The sequence below is a fragment of the Cucumis melo genome, chromosome 7 (assembly GCF_025177605.1).
Source record: "Cucumis melo cultivar AY chromosome 7, USDA_Cmelo_AY_1.0, whole genome shotgun sequence".
NCBI classification, from domain to species: Eukaryota; Viridiplantae; Streptophyta; class Magnoliopsida; order Cucurbitales; family Cucurbitaceae; genus Cucumis; species Cucumis melo.
In genome coordinates, this window is record NC_066863.1 from 13,824,389 (window position 1) to 13,843,611 (window position 19,223).

The 19,223-nt window shown below is 34.1% G+C and overlaps 1 protein-coding gene across 1 annotated transcript; it reads left to right on the forward strand.

Moving 5' to 3' along the window:
* The first annotated feature begins 17,921 nt into the window (after positions 1–17,921).
* Positions 17,922–18,784, forward strand: LOC127150378 (uncharacterized). Its single transcript, XM_051088082.1, has 2 exons — positions 17,922–18,004; positions 18,334–18,784. Exons 1-2 carry the CDS (start codon positions 17,922–17,924, stop codon positions 18,782–18,784), a joined length of 534 nt encoding a protein of 177 aa, XP_050944039.1.
* The last annotated feature ends 439 nt before the right edge of the window (positions 18,785–19,223 follow it).

Sequence of the window (19,223 nt, forward strand, 5' to 3'; positions counted from 1 at the left end):
ACGATAAGGGTAAGTGATTTGGACAGATTGGAAGCAGATATCATAATTATACTTTGTAAGTTGGAAAGAATATTTCGACCTACCTTCTTTAGCGTTATGGTACACTTAGCCGTTCACTTACCATATGAAACGAAGCTTACTGGTCTAGTTTGTTACAGTTGGATGTATTCGATTGAAAGAAGTCTACGCACGTTAAAATAGTATGTTAGAAACAAAGCACGTCTTGAGGGGTCAATTGCAGAAGCGTATTTCATGAATGAATCATGCACCTCTTATTCACGTTGCCTAAGTGGTATAGAAATTTGATTCACAAGAGATGAGCGAAATGATGATACTATCGTAGAGGACGAGGTAATTGGTGAATTTGAAATTTTTAAGCAGAAAGTACGACCCTTAGGTGCGTCAAGTGTTCATGCTATATCACAGGAAGAGAAACGACTCTACCATTGGTACATACTGAACAATGTAGACAAAATATCGAAGTATCGCAAGTAAGCATGCCTCATCTTTGTAAATATTAAATATTTTTTATACATTATTCTTACAAAAATTAAACGCATCCTTATCCCCGTTAGGAAACATTTGAGGCTAATATGTCGACATGCTCAAAATGCTTTGGATTTGTATAAACGACATGAGCGTGCATTCTCTTAATGGTTTTGAGCATAGGTATATAACAAATTTTAGTGTGACATATAAGCACAAACGTATTTAACCACATGAGATGTCTATAATCGTTGTGACATTCATTTCAGGTGTTGGAATTGCGTGAGTCTGCAAATCTATTTGACGATTTCTTCTCACTTGCAATGGGACCATCATTTGACGTTCGTTGTTACAATGGATGCATTGTGGGTGGTCTGAGATTTCACACGTCCGAGCTTGATTCCCGATGTACTACTCAAAACAGTGAAGTAATGGTCATTGGTGAAAGCGATGCAAGTAGAAGTGGCGAAAATAATTTCTAAGGTGTTCTGAACGAAGTGTTGCACGTACAATATCCTTTGAGAAGAAATATATGGCTATTTAAGTGTCGGTGGTATGACACCGACCCAAACAAAAGTCAAAGAACACACGTTGAACTAGGATACAAATCTGTCAACATGTTCCGTTTCTGGTATGTGGAGGAACCTGTAATTTTTGTGACTTAAGCACATCAAGTTTTTTACGTAGATGACCTAAAAAATGGTAGCATTTGGAAAGTTGTGCAAGTCGTCCAAAATAAGCATATATGGGACGTGCCATAAGTAGAGGATGTTGAGAACGATCACATTAATGTACTAGAAATCATTATAAGCCACCAAGTGGATGACCACATCGAGGATGACACTCTGTGCAGGACTGACATTGATCTCACAATCATTGAAAGACCGATTGTACATCATGTCACTGAGAACTTTATCGACGATGTGGACGAACACTTGTCACATGCAAGTGACGACGATGAATTATAGTGACAACCTACGTACCAACATATTTATGTATTTTATATATTTGATTGTAGCTACGTGTTCGTATTTGCTCATTGAATGTTTGTTTTGTGTGTTCACAGCAATTATTTTCTAGATACGGATGTTATGTTCCTCGAGTTTGAGAACAATTTAGATAACCTTGCGGGAGGGTCGTCGTCCATGGGCGACAATACGAGCGAGTCTAAGATTTTCCTTCATTTTAACTTAGGATTATTTCATATTTTTTCTCTAACATAATTTATTGAGCAGGGTCGTCTTCTCAACCACCTGCGACTCCGACTCCTAGGAGACGTGCATAGTCTCGACTCTTAGAGTTGGAGCACCATGTTGCTGTCAATGGGCCCATTCTGATGATGATTGCCCCCGGAGCTGAGAAGCCTATTTCTCCACACGTCGTTCGCTTCAGCCAGGTGATAGGCGTGTGCGTGCGAAAGACCTTTCCCGTCCGCTGCCTTAAGTGGGCGGACGTTGGCAAAGAATATATTGAGGTCGTCAAGGGCGACCTCCAGGTAATTAAGTCCACTACATATTTATGATTTCAATTGAAATATATTTAACTTAACAAATCTAATGTGTTATTTTTGTAATGTGTAGTGGTTTTTTGTGCTTGATTTCAATGATCAAGCAATGAATAGGTTTGTTGAGCATCAAATGCTCACCACCTTTAAGGAGTTTTGGGGCGACTGTCACAGACATTTCAAAAAGTACAGCCATCCCGAGGAGGCTTGTGCCAACCCACTAAACATATTGGTTGGACGTCATGAGAACTGACACTTCCTCTGTGACCACTACATGAGCCGTGTATTCTAGGTATTTAATTTTTCATGCTTAATTATGATTTAAACTTTTAATATGTATAAGAAATAAATAATATTATTGTTTTCATGCAGGAGCAATCATGGACGAACAAGGCTACTAGACAGAAGCAACCTTACAATCATAGTAGCGGGTCAAAGTCGTTTCTACAACGACGACACGAGCTCGCTGAGAAAAAGGGAAGCCGGTCAACCATGTGGAGTTGTTTCGAGAAATACACGTTCGAGTTGGAACGTTCATATCGCAAGCTACAGAGGATGCGTATGTAAGTTATCGAACAAACTCTTATGCCCTTATTAATTATCTTGTTTCATTATATATTTTTGCGTTACCTAACTTAGTTTTTAAATTTGTTGCAGAATCAAATGCTGGAACTCCAGTCCCAGCCTACCCAGAGGGTAGTCAGCCACTCTTTGGGGATGAGATATGTGATCAGGTGTTGGGTAGACGACCAGGCTAATCAAAAGGCCTTGGTTAGGGACCCAAGCTGAAGGCCCACAAGACGACGAGTGTGAGCAATTCCACGACGTCATGTTCTCAGTCAGCCACAGAAATAGAGATTCAAATGCAAGCTAAACTTGATCAAGCTTTAACGGATTGAATTGCAAGATAGAAATTTCCAAGCGTTAGCTTCAGAAATGGAACAAATGCAAAAGCTGATACAGGACATGACTTGGGCACAGCAAGGACCACCACATGATCCTTAACTTTACAGTACGTATGTATGTTCCCATTATTCTTAAGTTTTTGCAATGATAGTATGTACGTTATGATATGGATATATGTACTAAACTTAGTTACGTTTGTATCATTGTAGGACATGCGATGTAAAATGGCACGTACTAGCCTCGTTAGAAGATGTATGACTATTTGCGCTTTTTTGTATTACGAATACTACATTTTTTTTATTATTACGCTATTATGTTTTCTGAATTATGAATATTTCGTAATTTATTAATTTATATTGAATTTTCTTTAATTTAATCCAAAACGAGTGTCATTATTTCATACAAATAGAGACCTTGTTTAAGAAAAAATATTTTAGAAAAAACATTTAAATTATATATTAAAAAATACATATAAAAAAGGTATTCCTGACGTAGCGCGACGTTGGGAATAGGATGAGACACGTCGGAAGATTTCTATTGGTATTCCTGATGCCTTATATTGTTGATGTTGATATTACGTCGGCATAAAGGTATTCCTGACGTTGTATATTGTGTTAGCAGAAAGGGATTCCTGATGCATTATATTGCATTGACATAGGCGACGTCGGGAGAGGTATTCCCGATGCTGTATTGGTCATGCATCGGAAATTCGTCTCCCGACGCGTTTCTTCCGACGTACGTCCCGACATAGTAAAGGACGTCGGGAATAGGAATCCCTACGTTGTTTTAGCTTCTTCCGACGTAATGCTATGTCGAGAATCCCTCGCTCTCTTGTAGTGAAAAAATAAACGATCGTGTAGACAAATCTAGACGATTGTATACCAAAAGAATCTTAAAAGAAATCGTCTAGCCAAATCTAAATGATCAAATCTAAATGATCGTATAACCAAATTAAATGATCGTGTACAGAGAATGTTGAAAAAACATTGTTTAGATTTTGCTATCTAGATTTAAACGATCAAATCTAAATGGTCGTGTAACAAACAATAACCAAATCTAAATGATGGTGTACCAAATATATTACGCGCGTTGTTGACGGTGTGATTGATGGAGAATTTTTGGTATTTTTCATTGTATGCCTGTGGGCTTTTTTCATTTTCAAAATTGTTCTATACAGTGTAAATATTTTTTCGCATTGTTATATTTTTTAAAAGACACCTATAAAATATTTAATTTAATAATTAATTAATCGGAGAATTAATTAATAATTTAGTTTATTTTTATTTAACTAAATTTGATTTAATTTAATTAATTAAATTAAAACTATTGATTATGTGAGAGATATTCCTTTAAATATGATTTAATTAATTATTAATGTAATTATTTAATTTAATTTAATTAATTATTTTAATATCAATATTAATTTAGATTATTAAATTAATAAGGAACATGAGTGATTTTCCCATGTATTCTATATTTTAACTTTCCTAAAGAAAATGGAAGGTAAAGGTACGACAAAGATGATGCTTCTGTAACTCTGCGTAAAAATTCTCTCTAAACAAAAATTCCCTTTCCCACTCCAATTTTGGTTTCCATAAACCAAAATCTTAAGCTCAGAGAATGGGGTGGTCTTCAAGTGGTGGTGTCCTTGACGTTTGGCAAATACAGAGATGTCAATGATAGTAAGTACATTTACTGTTCTCTGTATTTTTTTGAATGCATGCTTAGCCATAGAAAATTAATTTCTAAACTTTTTTTTTCTAATGCACTAGTATTTTTAAGATCGTAATTAAATTTGAGTTATGGTTCTGTTTAAATTTATTTCGTTACGTAAGGCTCTTATCCTTTTAGTACTTTTATGACTTTAAACATAAAATGTGAAGAAAAGTCTATATTTGCAATAGTTTAAATCTTTACAAAACACTTTCAGGTTTACCTAATCGTTGGAAAACCTGTTCACAATCTTATATAGACAAAACTAAGTTCAGAGTTTCCGACCATTGTAACACCAAAACAAAATTCAACAATGCCAAACCCTTATACTATATTACAGACAACGACAACTAAGTCTTTTATTAGCTTAATTACAATTTATCATGCATGCATGGAATGAGTCGTACAAAATTGTACTCAAACTTCTAGCAGAGTAGATGGATGCTTTAACAGGCGTCAGAAGCACTATCTCTACTTGTAAGGGAATTAAACATTGAAAGAATAAGCTATAAAGCCTCGTGAGTGACAACTTTTAAAACAAAACATGTTTATTGAAACAAGTATGCAACACATATAATACAATCTTATACAGTACCTTTCTAGGCAAATATTTCTAACAGGGCAATTCATGACTTAGAATCAACTTACTTGACTTTACTATGCTTAGGCAAGGCATAACTTAGAATCAACTTACTTGAGTTTACTATGTTGTGGTAAGGCATGCCTAGTACCTCCAATGTCTTTCTTTCTGACTTAACCTTATGATGTAATAGGGCACACTCGGGACTCCCATTGTCTTTCTTTCTAACTTCTTCTACGATGTAATAAGGCACGCTCAGTACTCCCATTGTTCTCGTCATAGTGGGGCATGCCCGACATTCACGATCGTATCGTTGTCATGGAGTACACTCAACATTGACAACAACATAATCTTCTTTGTGCACATAATATCATTATAATCTCAGCCTCAATCTTAGTCATGTATCTAGTATCACTCTTAGAAATATTAGAACATTTAATCATGCTTTTCTATTGAGATTTGCTAGCTTAAGTTGTAACGCCCCAAAAAAATTAAGATAATTTTGGAGTTAATTATCTTAGTTTTGTTTAATTAGATTTAATTTATAGGGTATTATTTTGAATTCATTTAATGAGAATTATTTAATTTTTGGAAATTGAAATTAATTAAATATTTTTTGGATGAATATTTAACTAATTAGAGGTTTTGGCTTGTGGTGTTTGTTGAGATTTTGATTAAATTGTATATCACGAGGTTTAAGTAAAGTTGTTAATTTTTGATGTTGCTGAAATTGAATTAAATTAAATAATTATGGGTGTTATTTAATTTAATTCAAGAGTGGAAATTTTGTTGAGATTTGATAATTATATGTGTGTATATATATATAATTATTATGGGAAAGGAACAAATAATTATATTTGTTAAAATATAATTATTTAAGAAAAAGATAATTGTATTTTGGAGAAAAGATAATTATTAAGAGAAAAAAATAATTATATTATGGAAAAGTATAATTATTTGTAAAATGATAATTATTTTGGAAATAAATAAAAATTAATTATTGTGGAAGATAACTAATTCTTTTGAAAAGATAAATATTGATCGTGGAGAGAGAGTTCATTTGATTGGACGAGAAAAGATGATATATGATAAATAAATATGTTTATTATATATTTTGTTGACAGAATAATAATAGTAATAAAAAGTATTATTATTATTATTATTATTATTATTATTATTATTATTATTATTATTATTATTATTATTATTATTATTATTATTATTATTATTATTAATGTTTAAGGAATTGATTGAGAAAAGAAAATGAGAATAAAAACATATGTATATATTGGTGTTATATATATATATATCCTAAAAGGGTCTTTTAAAAAATATAACAAAACGGCAAAATATTTACACTGTATATAACAATTCTAAAAACGAAAAAAGCCCACAGACCCACCATGGAAAATACCAAAAATACCTCGTTAACAACGTGCGTAATATATTTGGTACACGATCGTTTAGATTTGGATAGCCGAATCTAAACGATTTATTTTTTCAATTATGTCATTATCTGGTTACACGATCGTTTATTTAATTGGGTTACACGATCGTTTATATTTGGTTACACAATCGTTTAGATTTGGTCGTTTAGATTTGACTACACGATCGTTTAGATTTGGCTAAACAACTTTTTTCAAGATTCTTTATATACGACCTTTTAGATTTAGTTACCCTAATCTAAACAACGTAAAAAAAAGCAGGAAAAGAAAAAAGAAAGACGATAGAAAAAAAATTAGATTTGGTTACCTAAATCTAAACGACGTAAAAAAATAGAGGAAAAGAAAAAAGACGATGCACGCAGCGAAAAAAAAAAAAAGAAGAAAGATGATAGAAAGAAATCAGATTTGGTTACCCAAATTTAAATGACATAAAAAAAAGATGAAAAGAAAAAAGATGAAAATAAATCGGAAGAAAGATGATAAAAAAATTGCAGAAGAAAGAGGGAAGGGCAAACCTGGTATATTTAAAAAATGCTAACTTTATGGACTTTGTTACACGGGCCATAAATATTTTAGTAGTTTGTTATATTTATGAAAATTTCCCTATCCTAAAAGAAAAAAGAAATAATAATGATAAATATTATTATTATTTGGTTTTATAAATAGCATTGGAATGCTTAAAGTGAAAAGAAAATGTTCTTCATCTTCTTCACAAAGATAACCCTCCCATCGTCTGTACTGCTGCCGCCTACCGATTTTGGTTAAGATTGATGACTTAGGTTGCATGCCTTTGGAAAGTTCATTTTTCCTTTGGCAAAGCTTGAAGATATAAGTGATGAATATTTCCATCAAGGTTAAAAGAATTTTTCAACCATTATTTAGGTAAGTTTGGTAAGTTAAAATAATTAAATTAGTAATTTGTTGGCAAAAATTGTTAATTTAATTTTGGATGTAATTGAGGTTTCTTTAAAGGCTCATTTGACTAATTTTTGGAGATTTAATCTTGAAATTTTTTCAATCAACATTGAATTAGTTTCAACCCCAATTTTTTTAGGAAGTTAATTTGGGACAATTTTTGGATGATAGACAATTGCTAATTTTATTAATTAAGATATTGAATTTTCCTTTTATGATTAGGATCAAATTAATTGGAGAACTTTTACTATCGACTAGGGAGTATTTTGTTTGGCCAATCTCTCAGGCAAGAGATTCTACTTCGAATATAAAATTAAGAGCTTGCATGTATTTTCCATTATGCACTGATGTAGCTAAGATGCATAATGTGTTGATATTGATGACTGGTGTTGATGACGATATGGATGACTGATATGGATGACTGATATATTATGATGCATGAGATATTAATCACAGGATAAGAACGTTATGATTGATATTCATGTCATGCATGTTATGATATTTATGATATGCTACATGCTATGGACGAGTGTTCTGTTAACTTTGTCTATTAGGGTTGTACCCATATGAGTGTCCCTTAGGATCACCACCTTTCCACATATTTATGACCTTGTGAGTTCAACAGGACCACCAGTCTGTCATGATATGTTTTACGAGTGATCTGACTGGTCATTTACAGCCTGATTCTCTTAGGTGTTTCTTTAGGTTCACTGATAGACCAGATGTGTTCCTACGGGATCACTAGATTGCGTGTGTTTAAGAGCACGATAGTTTTGGGGTACTTCCTTATGGGACCCTAATGGGAAGTTAACAGACACCTAGTGGGACTAGTAGTAGGTCCCTTACTGAATATATGTTTATACTCACCATTTTCTATGTTTAATATTTCAGGCAAAGGCCATAGAGGTAGAGGAAAGCGGACTAGCGGTAGGAAAGGCCAGTGACATGTCATATGTGACTTAGTTTTGCTTCCACTTTTTATTGTTCATTTTTCAATGTTTTCATCTTAAACATTTTTATCTATTTATTTTTATTATCTTTAAAATTTGAAAAACTAATTGCAACATGTTTTCATGGTACTTTTAATGAAAATTTTGTTTTCCTACTTTCAAGAAATTGTCAAAATTGTTATTTATCTTTAAGGTAATGATCTCAACTTAGTATAAAGAGGTGGGTCGTTACATAAGTCTTAACTTAGCTTATTTCTTACTTAGCTACTAGAGCTCTTTAACTTGATGCCACACTTCTATCATGTCTTGCCTAAACTTATCTATCACTTAGATACATTTTCATAAACTTAGCATTCAAATAATTAGCTCGAAAATCTCATGTTAAGAGAAACATGTTCAACTTGAATGCTAACTTAGATCATGCATACTTATTTATCAATCTCATAAAACTCTTTCTAAACTTGAAAGTCATCCTTGGTAATGCATTTATAACTCAAGTATAAATCAAATACTTTTAACTCAAAGCATGCTATAAATATAACTTAATTAAACGAGTTTAGAAATTTATTTCAAACTCATTTTTGTCGCTTACAACTTTTGGTTAAATTCTTGGTTTATAGGTTTGTTCTATTTATTCTTGCCCTGAAAATAACAAGAAATATCAACAATGTGGTCGTGAGTGTCGGGTGTGTCCCACTATGTCAAGGAGAATGGGAGTACTAGGCATGCCCTACTACATTGTAAAAGAAAGTTAGAAAGAAAGATGATGGGGGTACTGGGCGTGCCCTATTACAGTGTAAGATTAAGGTCAGAAAGGAAGACATTGAAGGTATTAGACATGCCCTATCACAACATAGTAAAGTCAAGCCAGTTGATCTAAGCCACGAGTTACCTTGCAAGAAATATTTGCCTAGAAAATTTTTGTATAAGATTGTATTATATGTGTTGCATACTTGTTTCAGTAAACATGTTTTGTTTTAAAAGCTGTCACTTACGAGGCTTTATAGCTCATCATTTCAATGCTTAATTCCTTTACAGGTAGAGATCGTGGTTCTAGTGCATATTAAAGCATCCACCTACTCTGCTAGAAGTTTGACTAGATCTTTTTATGGCTCAATCCATGCAAGCACGATAAATTGTAATTAAGATAATAGAAGACTTAGTTGTCGTTGTCTGTAATAGACTAGTATAAGGATTTGTGTTTGTTAATTTTTGTTTTGGTGTTTCCATGGTTGGAACTCTTTACTTAGTTTTGTCTATATAAGACTGTGAACAGGTTGTCCAAAGGTTGGGTAAACCTGAAAGCATTTTGTAAAGCTTTAAACTATTGTTTTCAAGTTAGACTTTTCTTTCCGCATTCTATGTCCAAGTTTAATTGAAAGGAGATAGATAAGAGTTACATGTAAACAAGGTTGACGGGCATTGTTAAGAAGAAGAACAATACCAGTTGGCTTCATACCACATCTCGTTCCTAGTTAGGAGGTACTCTGAGATAGGATGTGACACTGATACTCCTACTAATAGGATGAATTAGTCATTTGATCACCATGACTTGAATAATATGGAATCATCTTCTCTTCCACTGCTTAAGTCTAATCGAAATGTTGTTGGGGTTCCTCCTTCTGTGAAACTATCATCACAAAGAACAGAAGGACAAACAGTAGTTGACCACCATGTATACATACCAACCACCAATAAGAAACGTTCCAGCAACAACTGAAAGGATGAAAGTAAACATGTCAAGTCAAAACACAGTCACTCAAAATCTTACAAACAACTAAAGGATAATAATAAGGAAGTTCGCAAGGACGTGTCTACATTTACTTCCATAGTCTGTAAGATGGATGACACAATCATAAAGCAGACATTGGAGCTGTCAAAAATCAAGTAGATGCTCCAGAGTTTGGTTCAGGCAAAGTCTGATTTCAGAAAGTGTTTGCTTGTTAATTGTTTAGATAAACGATTGTGTATGTGTGATAAGCGATCATTTAGATTTTCTAACATAATCGCTTATCTTGTGTAGATGATCGTTTACAAACTATACACACGATCATTTACATTTTGTTCATGATCGTTTACTAACATTTGTCTTTTTCATTTTCTTTATTTATCAAAATTGGAATCAAGGGAATGGTGATATTCATCATATGGATGAAGATCATGATGATAATACTACTCATGACAATCTAGACAAGGATGATGACCATCACATTAACGAAGATCCTACAACTGAAACTCAAGAAGAACATGTGATCATTGATGAGGGTCAATTTGTTCAAGGGTCACACCTAAAGGACCAAAGAAACGTTGTCTCCACATAAAGAGAAGTCGGGGGGCGACATTGACGTCATGACAATGATGCAAAGTTGCTCTTAAATATAAGTGAAATGGTTAAGAAGATGACAGTTGGTATTGAAACAATAGATGAACCGACATCGATTACTAAAATATTTCATTGGTATACCAACTGCTTCCACTTTGTGAGCAACAATCAGCAAGTATTGTCGATGACCTCGAATTACTCAACCATCAATTTCCATCATGTGAGGAACAACCTTCAACAAATCATGAAGTTCAACATTAGTAACATCAATTTCCCTTGTAAATGAAGAATCTCAACCGGTATGTATATATGAGAACTGTGTAGTTCTTTATTATTAATTATTTATTTGTTATCTAATGTTATGCATTGTAGGAAATCTCCAAACAATCAACACCCCTCAAGAGAAAGCGATTGCAGAAAATGTCCACACTTGAGGAGAAAAAATTGAAAGAAAGTTGATGTTAGTGAGAAACCGACTGAGGTTAAAAAGACTGATGAAGTAGTGCTTGTCCCAAAAGTTAAACTACTCAAATCACCTACTGGGATCGTATCACAGCCTATAGTTGTAAACCCGATATTTTCTTGGTTTAATTTCTTTAAATATGGAAAAAAAAGAAAATGGAAATTAAGTGTAAATATATATATATATATATATATATATTTATATATTAAATGGTTTTATTAGATAAATTAAATAAAAGAAAGGATAAAAAGAAAAAAAAAAAGAGAAAATTTTCATTTTTTCTTTTCTTCTTCTTCTTCTCTTCCCTTCACCGCCAAGCATTTTGAAAACAAATTCTCATCCAACTTCCATTCTTTTCCTTCTTCAATTTGCAGAGAACATTTAAGAGAGATTTTGGAAGAAGAAGAGGAATTTTACTAGAATTTTGAGGTTGAAGAAGAGGAGGAGAACTCGCAAAGTGTATCCATGGCTGAATTTTAGTTCATTCTGCACATCACTGGTTTTTAATTCGGTTTGAACTCTTCAAAAGGAATTAAGAGGTGAGGTTTAAATTTACTGAAATCTAACTCATTTTCAAACAAACTTTATGAATACAGTTGGAGCAAATTCGGATATTCATTGGGTGCTTTTTGATGAAGAAAACAGGGCAGTTGGTTTTCACTCGAAATCAGAGGTCTCTGGTTTTTCTTGTATTTCATAGTGTACCGGTAGAGTTAGAATCTCTATTTGGTATGTTTGGAAAGATTATTCAATTTACTACAACTTTCATGAAGAAATCGTGAACCAAAAATGACTAAAAATCAGTTAACTTGTAGGGACAATTTAAACAGGTCGTGTGTGCGCGATTCTGGAAGTGGTTCTGTTTCGAGGGTTATCTGAGTTTATGCACGGGGAATCAGATTTATATGTCTTCAGGTAAGTTTTAGAGGATCTCAAAATGAAGATTTTGATATAAAGAACACTCATTTTGGTTAAGTATTGAGAAAGTTATAGTCATTTGAAGTTTATGTTAGAAATCTGGAAATTTCAAAGAGTTGTTGAAATAGGATTTTATTTCTTAAGCTTTGTTTTCGTGAGCGTCATCTTTGGTGCGGAATGTTATGTATATCTTTAGGAAACCAGAATGTTTAGAGTTTTATTACTCGTTTGGATTGTTGGCAGGCCGAGAAGAATTAAACCGAGCTTATAGACCAAGGATCTAGTCCAAGACGGTGAGTGACAAAACCAACTTTGAAATATAATCCATAACTGTTATTATGATTGAATGCGATAAATGTTTACTTACGAAGCTATGAAAGGTATTTGAATTTCATGACTATTTTCAAGTATATATTTGGAGACTAGATTCTTAAAGAAATTTATGCTAGCACGTAGATATTAAATGTTTGGAAAGTATTTAAACCACAATGTTTTAAGCAAAGCATGAATTAGTAAGAAGTTTTGTTTTAAGAACTACAGTTTTCCACGAAAGAGCTGAGTAAAGTTCGAGCTTTGTGTAAAATTTATAAGCAGGCATGTTTTAATATTTTTAGATGATTTATGAAATTTTCATTAACTACATGACTGAGATCTTGAGCCTGAGGCTAGAGATTACCGTGTGCACACTGGTTAGATTTCGTTGTTGACGTTGAGTGTACTCCGTAACAACGATGTTGTCGTGAGTGTTGGGCGGACCCCACTACGACAAAGATGATGGGAGTGCTAGGCGGACCTCACTACATCGTAGAGCTTGTAAACGTTGTTGTACTGGGTGTACCCTACATAACGTAGATTTGTCATGTTAGTTAAAATTCTTCGATATACTTGATATGCCTTGCTAGATTTCAATGATGAACATGCTGAGTATTTAAGGAAGCTATTCTTACTACTACACGTTTACATTTACGACTTGTATAAACATATTTATATGTATAAAGTTTTCACGTGCTCTTATCTTTAAATTCATAGTTTTAAACTGAGTCACTCACTCAGCTTCATAGCTCACCCTTTCCAAAATGTTTTACCCATTTTTCAGGTAGAGATCGAGTTCCCGGTGCCTGATATACTGCCTTAGTCTGCTGAAGCTCCATTATTGATTGCCAGTACGTGTTTTGAGTTGGACATAGAGTCTGTTGTGTTATGATGTATATACACCCTTGTATGTTATAGATACTCCACAGTTTGTATAAGCTTTAGGAGCTGTAGTTCTGTAAATTTTTGTTGGTTATATTTTGATTAAGGTGTCTTTAGGTTTACCCGTGAAATCAGTAAATTTGAGGTACATTTCATGTATGTGTTTGACTAGCCTAGGATCCGCTGTGTTTTGTTGCATGTGTAATAGTTTATATACTAGATTGGCAAGTTCATCACATGAAAGTTATAAGCAGAGTCGACAGATACAGGTACAGAAAAGCGTTGTTCGTCGGCTTCACGTCATCTTTCGGTCTAAGGTAGCAGGTAGTCCGGGAGGGGGTGTGACAATAGTGTCTGTCCTAAAGGTACTGAGAGAGATAGATCGATACGATCCCATGTGGCTGGTGGATGAAAACTTGTGAAAGACATATTTAGTGTGGAGGAAAAATTCAAAAACAAAAAATGAAGAGAGGATAGTCTACTTATTTAAAACCAAGATATTTTTTCATATGCTTGAAAAAAACACATGAGTGGAGGGAGATGTAAGTACAGTTTCAAAATTTCAAATTTATACGTACAACAACTACACGATTGTGTATAATGTTCTTTTGTCGAAATGGAATGGCCTTATCTTTTGATTTTTTCTTTTTCGTTAATGGGTTAAGAATGAAGGTTCCATTGTAAATTAAATATAGTATACCCAACCCAAATCAACATATTTTTTTTTGTTTTATGACCCGTAATTCTTCCTGAGCCAGGGTCGGGCAGAATAGCAGAGCAAATACAAGTATTAGTGGAATAGCAAAAATGTGTTCCTCGTCATTAATATGTTTGCTTGTGGTAATTGTGATTTCTTGGGAGAATCGATGACTGGATCAAAGATGCACTTGCTAGTACTAGTACATCTAAGAATTCTTAATTGTCTAGTTGTAAATAGACCCAGACCGTGGAACAAAGGATTATCCCAGACCTATACTGGGGTATTGACGGTGATTCTCAAATATCGTAGAACAAAATTTGATACGATGAGATAAAATGCAATAGAAACAAAGACACAGGGAACGAGTTACCTACTTTTAACGGTCAAAGTGAACCCTTTAATTAATTCAGAATGATCTTGTAGTCATTCATCCATATATTCCATCCATATCCCAATTCCATTTATTTAATATCCCTGTTGTGTCTCAATTTTTTTTACCGTTGCACAAAGAAAATATTGTTGCGAATGAACAAGATATTGAGGAATTGTCCATACATAAAATCATAATTATTGATACGAGTCTTTTCCACATAATCCACATAAAAAGGGAATCTTTTGTTAACTAAATTATCTCACTCTAAAAAACTACCTCGTATCTTCTAAAAGAACCATGTCCATGATGTATCATCTTTTAGAATCTACAATAGCAAATGCAAGAGGGAAGATTTGATTGTTACCACATTGTGATGTGAGACTGTTAATAGAATGCCACCAAACTTACACTTTAAAAACGTGTTATCAACAAAAATTATAGGTCTACAATATTTCCACCCCTCAATTGATGCACCAAAAGTCATAAAGAAAAACTTGAAATGACCACTATCATCCATCTCTAAAGCAGTGCATGTACCTATAAAAAATACAAAACATTTCTATCAGCATCAACAAAAGAGAATAAAAAAACTATGATAGATGTTAATATTTGTCTATCAAAGATAGAGTGTGTGATATTTATCTATCCCCATCTATTCGGAAATGAATGTAAATTTGATATAGAAAGATAATCATACCCGTATTCGATTCAACCAATCTATCAAAGAATCTTGGAATGAACGTGTACGATTCAATTGCATCACCTTTTAATATTTTTACTATGTGTTTTTTTGTCCTCCAAGCTTTTTGATAACTTATATTAACTCCAAGATTTGTACGAGCCTTATGGATAATCGATGTTAGAATGGAACGGTCAGTAGGAATAAACCTAAAATCATCTATCAAGCAACTGCTAATTACTATTGAAGAAGCTTACATGTGACAACTTTGATTAGTATTCAGTGAACAATCATGGTCATAAATGTATTTTCATAGCATCTACAACTTGTTCTTCTTATAACGAGATGCCCTAACATACCATTTGCACCTTTTTTGCAAACATCTAAATTCAAGAGTGTGAGACTTATTTATGAAAAGAAGGTAAATGATCGTATAAGAACATAAACGATCGTGTAGGGGATTAAACGATTGTGTAAGATAAGCTAGACGATCGTGTAAGAAAGTTAGACGATCTTATAAGAAGGAAACGATCATGTACTAGCATATATGATCGTACAAGAGGATAAATGATTGTGTAAAAGGTTAAACGATCGTCTGGAATGCTAAACGATTATGTAGGAAGTTTAATGAGGTTCTCAGGATTTTATTATTAGATAAGTGAAGTAGATTCCAAGTGACATGGCATGCGAAGACTTAGATTTTAGTTAAGAGCAGGCAAAATTATAGGAGTTTAAAGAATGACTAATCCAACTTATGATTAATATAAATAAGGGAAGAAGACAAAAGAAAATGATTATTATTCTGAGAAGTTACAAAGAAAAAAGCTAAAGATCGTTAAGTAAGAAGAAGATTGGAGAAGGGTGTTGATCAAAGAAGGGAACATAGTACAATGAGTGATTTTCTAAATGATAATAGTTTTCAAAAGCTTTTCTTTCTAAGTCTCATGTTTCATAAGTCATGTAATGCATGTTTACGTTTACAGAAAAGCATGATTTAATCTCATAGAAATCATTTCCTTGCAAAGTATTTCATTATAATCAAATTCCATCTTTTGTACCCTCCATAGATTAAGTGTTAACACGCCTTTATCGTCGAGTTGCGGTTGTGCGGAGTAATCTTAACACATACAACAGACTTTCATCAATTTCATTATACATAACGCGTCTTCCAATGCCATATTACACAACAAGCAAAGGGCATCTTATACCAGGATCACATAGCAAGCATAAGACATCTCAAACCAGAACACACAACAAGTATGAGGCATTTTATTCTAGGACACACAAAAAGAATAAGGCATCCCATACCAGAACACAAAGCAACTGTGAGGTATCTCATCGTATAGGATACTAAAAAAATCATTTTGCAACAACCATTCAAATTCCTTTTAAATCTGATTCATTTGCAAGTGAAAACCATTTTTAGGAATTTTTACAAATATAATAGAAATCATTAAACTCAAGAATTCAAAAGAGAATATTCAAGGATTCAAACATAATGGAAATTCATTTAGTTCATAAACATTTTAAAGAGAATCACTCACAATCGATAACCTCCTTTTTGAGCTCTCAGCTAAACAATCTTGCTCAAACCGAACTCATGATGGCTCCCAAATTCCTTGTAGATTTCCTTCAACTTTTTTAAAGGTAAACACAAGGTAAAAGTAGCTCTTAAACTTTCCATACTTTTCTTATTTATAAGCTTCTCTAGTGAAATTTGTCAGTTGAAATGGTTACCTCTGCTCGACGGTGAGGCTTATCCATTAACAAGATGCCACGTGCTACTGCCAACTCCTTATCCTGATCGAAGTGGGTGTCTGGGTCTGTAACGCCCCAAATTTCGAGGTAAATTTTAACATTTTATGTTAATTTTCAAGAATTTAAAATTTTTTGTATTAATTTTTGTTTGGTTTAGAAGAGAAAAGAAAAAGAAAAAAATGAAGGGTATGAATTTTTAATAATATAATATGATATAAATTAATATAATAATAATATAATATAAATTATAATAATAATAATAATAATATTATTATTATATATATATTTTAAAAAAAGGAGAAACTCTAACTCCCACGCGCGCCGCCCCCACTGTCTTCTCCTTCTCCTTTCTTAGCCCGCTGTCTCTCCAATCCTCTCCGTCTCCTATCTCGACGACACCGCCGTCTCCATCTCACCTTCTCCAAGCCGCGCGTCGTCCCGTCTTCCTTCTCCAGCGGCAGATCTCGATCACATCCTCCCCTTTTCTTTTCGTTCAACGCTGGCCAACAGCTGCACGTCTCCCATTCTCCTACGGCCGATAGCTTCGGCCGAAAGTGGCCGTTGAGTCCTCGTCGAACCAAACCAAACTTCCCCAGTTGTTCCTCCGCACGCCGCCCGGTCTGAACCCCCACCACACTCCAATCTTCTCCTTCTCCGTTCTTGCACTGCTGCCCCTGTCTTCTCCCCATGTGTTTGCCCACGCCCAATCGCCGCCGTGTGTTCTTCGTTCGGCCGTCCGCTGCGTGAATGTGGGTTTAAATGTGCTGAGTCCCGGTGAGTTTTGGTAAGGATAATGTGAGGAATTCCTCACGTTTTCATTTGTCAATGTGGGTTTAAATGTTGGATTAAAATGTTGGACTGATTGGTTGGGTTAACTGTTGATCCCCTGAAGATGCTAGCGAGGTGACGCTCGAGTTTAGGAGTGTTATGACAAGTGTAGTTGGAACCAACTCTCCTTTATTTGGGTAAGCCGGTAGAAGTTACTTTGGAACGTTTGTAATGTGGATTTCGGTGATGTCATTGTTAAGCCCATACGTTTGTGTTTGGGTGGATTCGTTTGGACGTCAAATTGAACAAGGAATTCAACCACATTTCAGGTAAGGGATTTCTTACTACTGGACCTCGGACCGAGACAGGAAACGTAGTAACCCACATGGGAATTATACGTTAGTAACTGTATTGAATGGATTGATGCATGTTTGACTAGTACATATCACTTATATGCTCTTGACTGATTAAAGGTAACGTGACCGTTAGTTGTAGCCTATGTACTATTATATATGTAATGAGTTGTTTTTGCGGCCGCAAAAACAACTCATTACATATATAATAGTAACGTTACTATTGGCCTACCATGATCCATGACTCGATGCATTTTGTGAAGTATTGTGAAGCTTTTCAATTTCATGTAAATTTTATACATCAGCCATCAGGAGCCTCTTTATCCAATAATAGCTTCATGGCCTTTTGAAGCTTTGGGACTCAACTTGGTTGGACCTATCACACCTAAATCATCGGCCGACCATTCTTACATCCTTGCAGGAACTGATTATTTTTCTAAACAGACAAAAGTCATGCTATTAAGAGAAGCAAAGAAGAAAAACATTGTAAATTTTGTTCAAACACACATCATTTACAGATATGGTATTCCTCAACACATCGTGACTGATAATGGAAGACAATTTGCTAACACTCTGATGGACAAGCTGTGTGAGAAACTTAACCTCAAACAGTACAAGTCTTCTATGTACAAGGGCGCAACAAATGGATTGGTAGAAGCATTCAGCAAAACTCTGTGCAATCTTCTGAAAAAGGTGATCTCCAAGACAAAAAGAGATTGGCAAGAAAAGATTGAGGAAGCATTGTGGGCCTACTGAACTACTCATCATACTCCTACAGGTGTTACACTTTATTCTTTGGTTTATGACGTTGAAGTAGTACTCCCACTAGAAAGAGAAATTCCATCCTTAAGAATGGCAATTCAAGAAGGACCAACTACTGAAGATAATGCTAAATTGCGCCTTCAAGAGTTAGAAGCACTTGATGAAAAAAGACTAGAAGCTCAACAAGCACTAAAATGCTATCAAGCACGAATGTCTAAAGCTTTTAACAAACATGTAAATCCCCGATCATTTTAAGTTGGTGATTTAGTGCTTGTAGTAAGAAGACCTATCATCACGACGATGCATACGGGAAATAAGTTCACAGCTAAATGAGACGGACTCTACATTGTCAAAGAAGTTTTCAAAGCAAAATCATCGATCAAGATGGATTACCAATTGGTCCAATCAATGAAAAATTTCTCAAGAAGTTTTA

Bases quoted from the DNA above. Each gene is read 5' to 3' on its own strand.
- LOC127150378 (XM_051088082.1), top strand. From the start codon at position 17,922: ATGTCATTGTTAAGCCCATACGTTTGTGTTTGGGTGGATTCGTTTGGA. The intron at 18,005-18,333 runs GTAAGGGATTTC...TTTATACATCAG, and splicing joins GGAATTCAACCACATTTCAG to CCATCAGGAGCCTCTTTATC.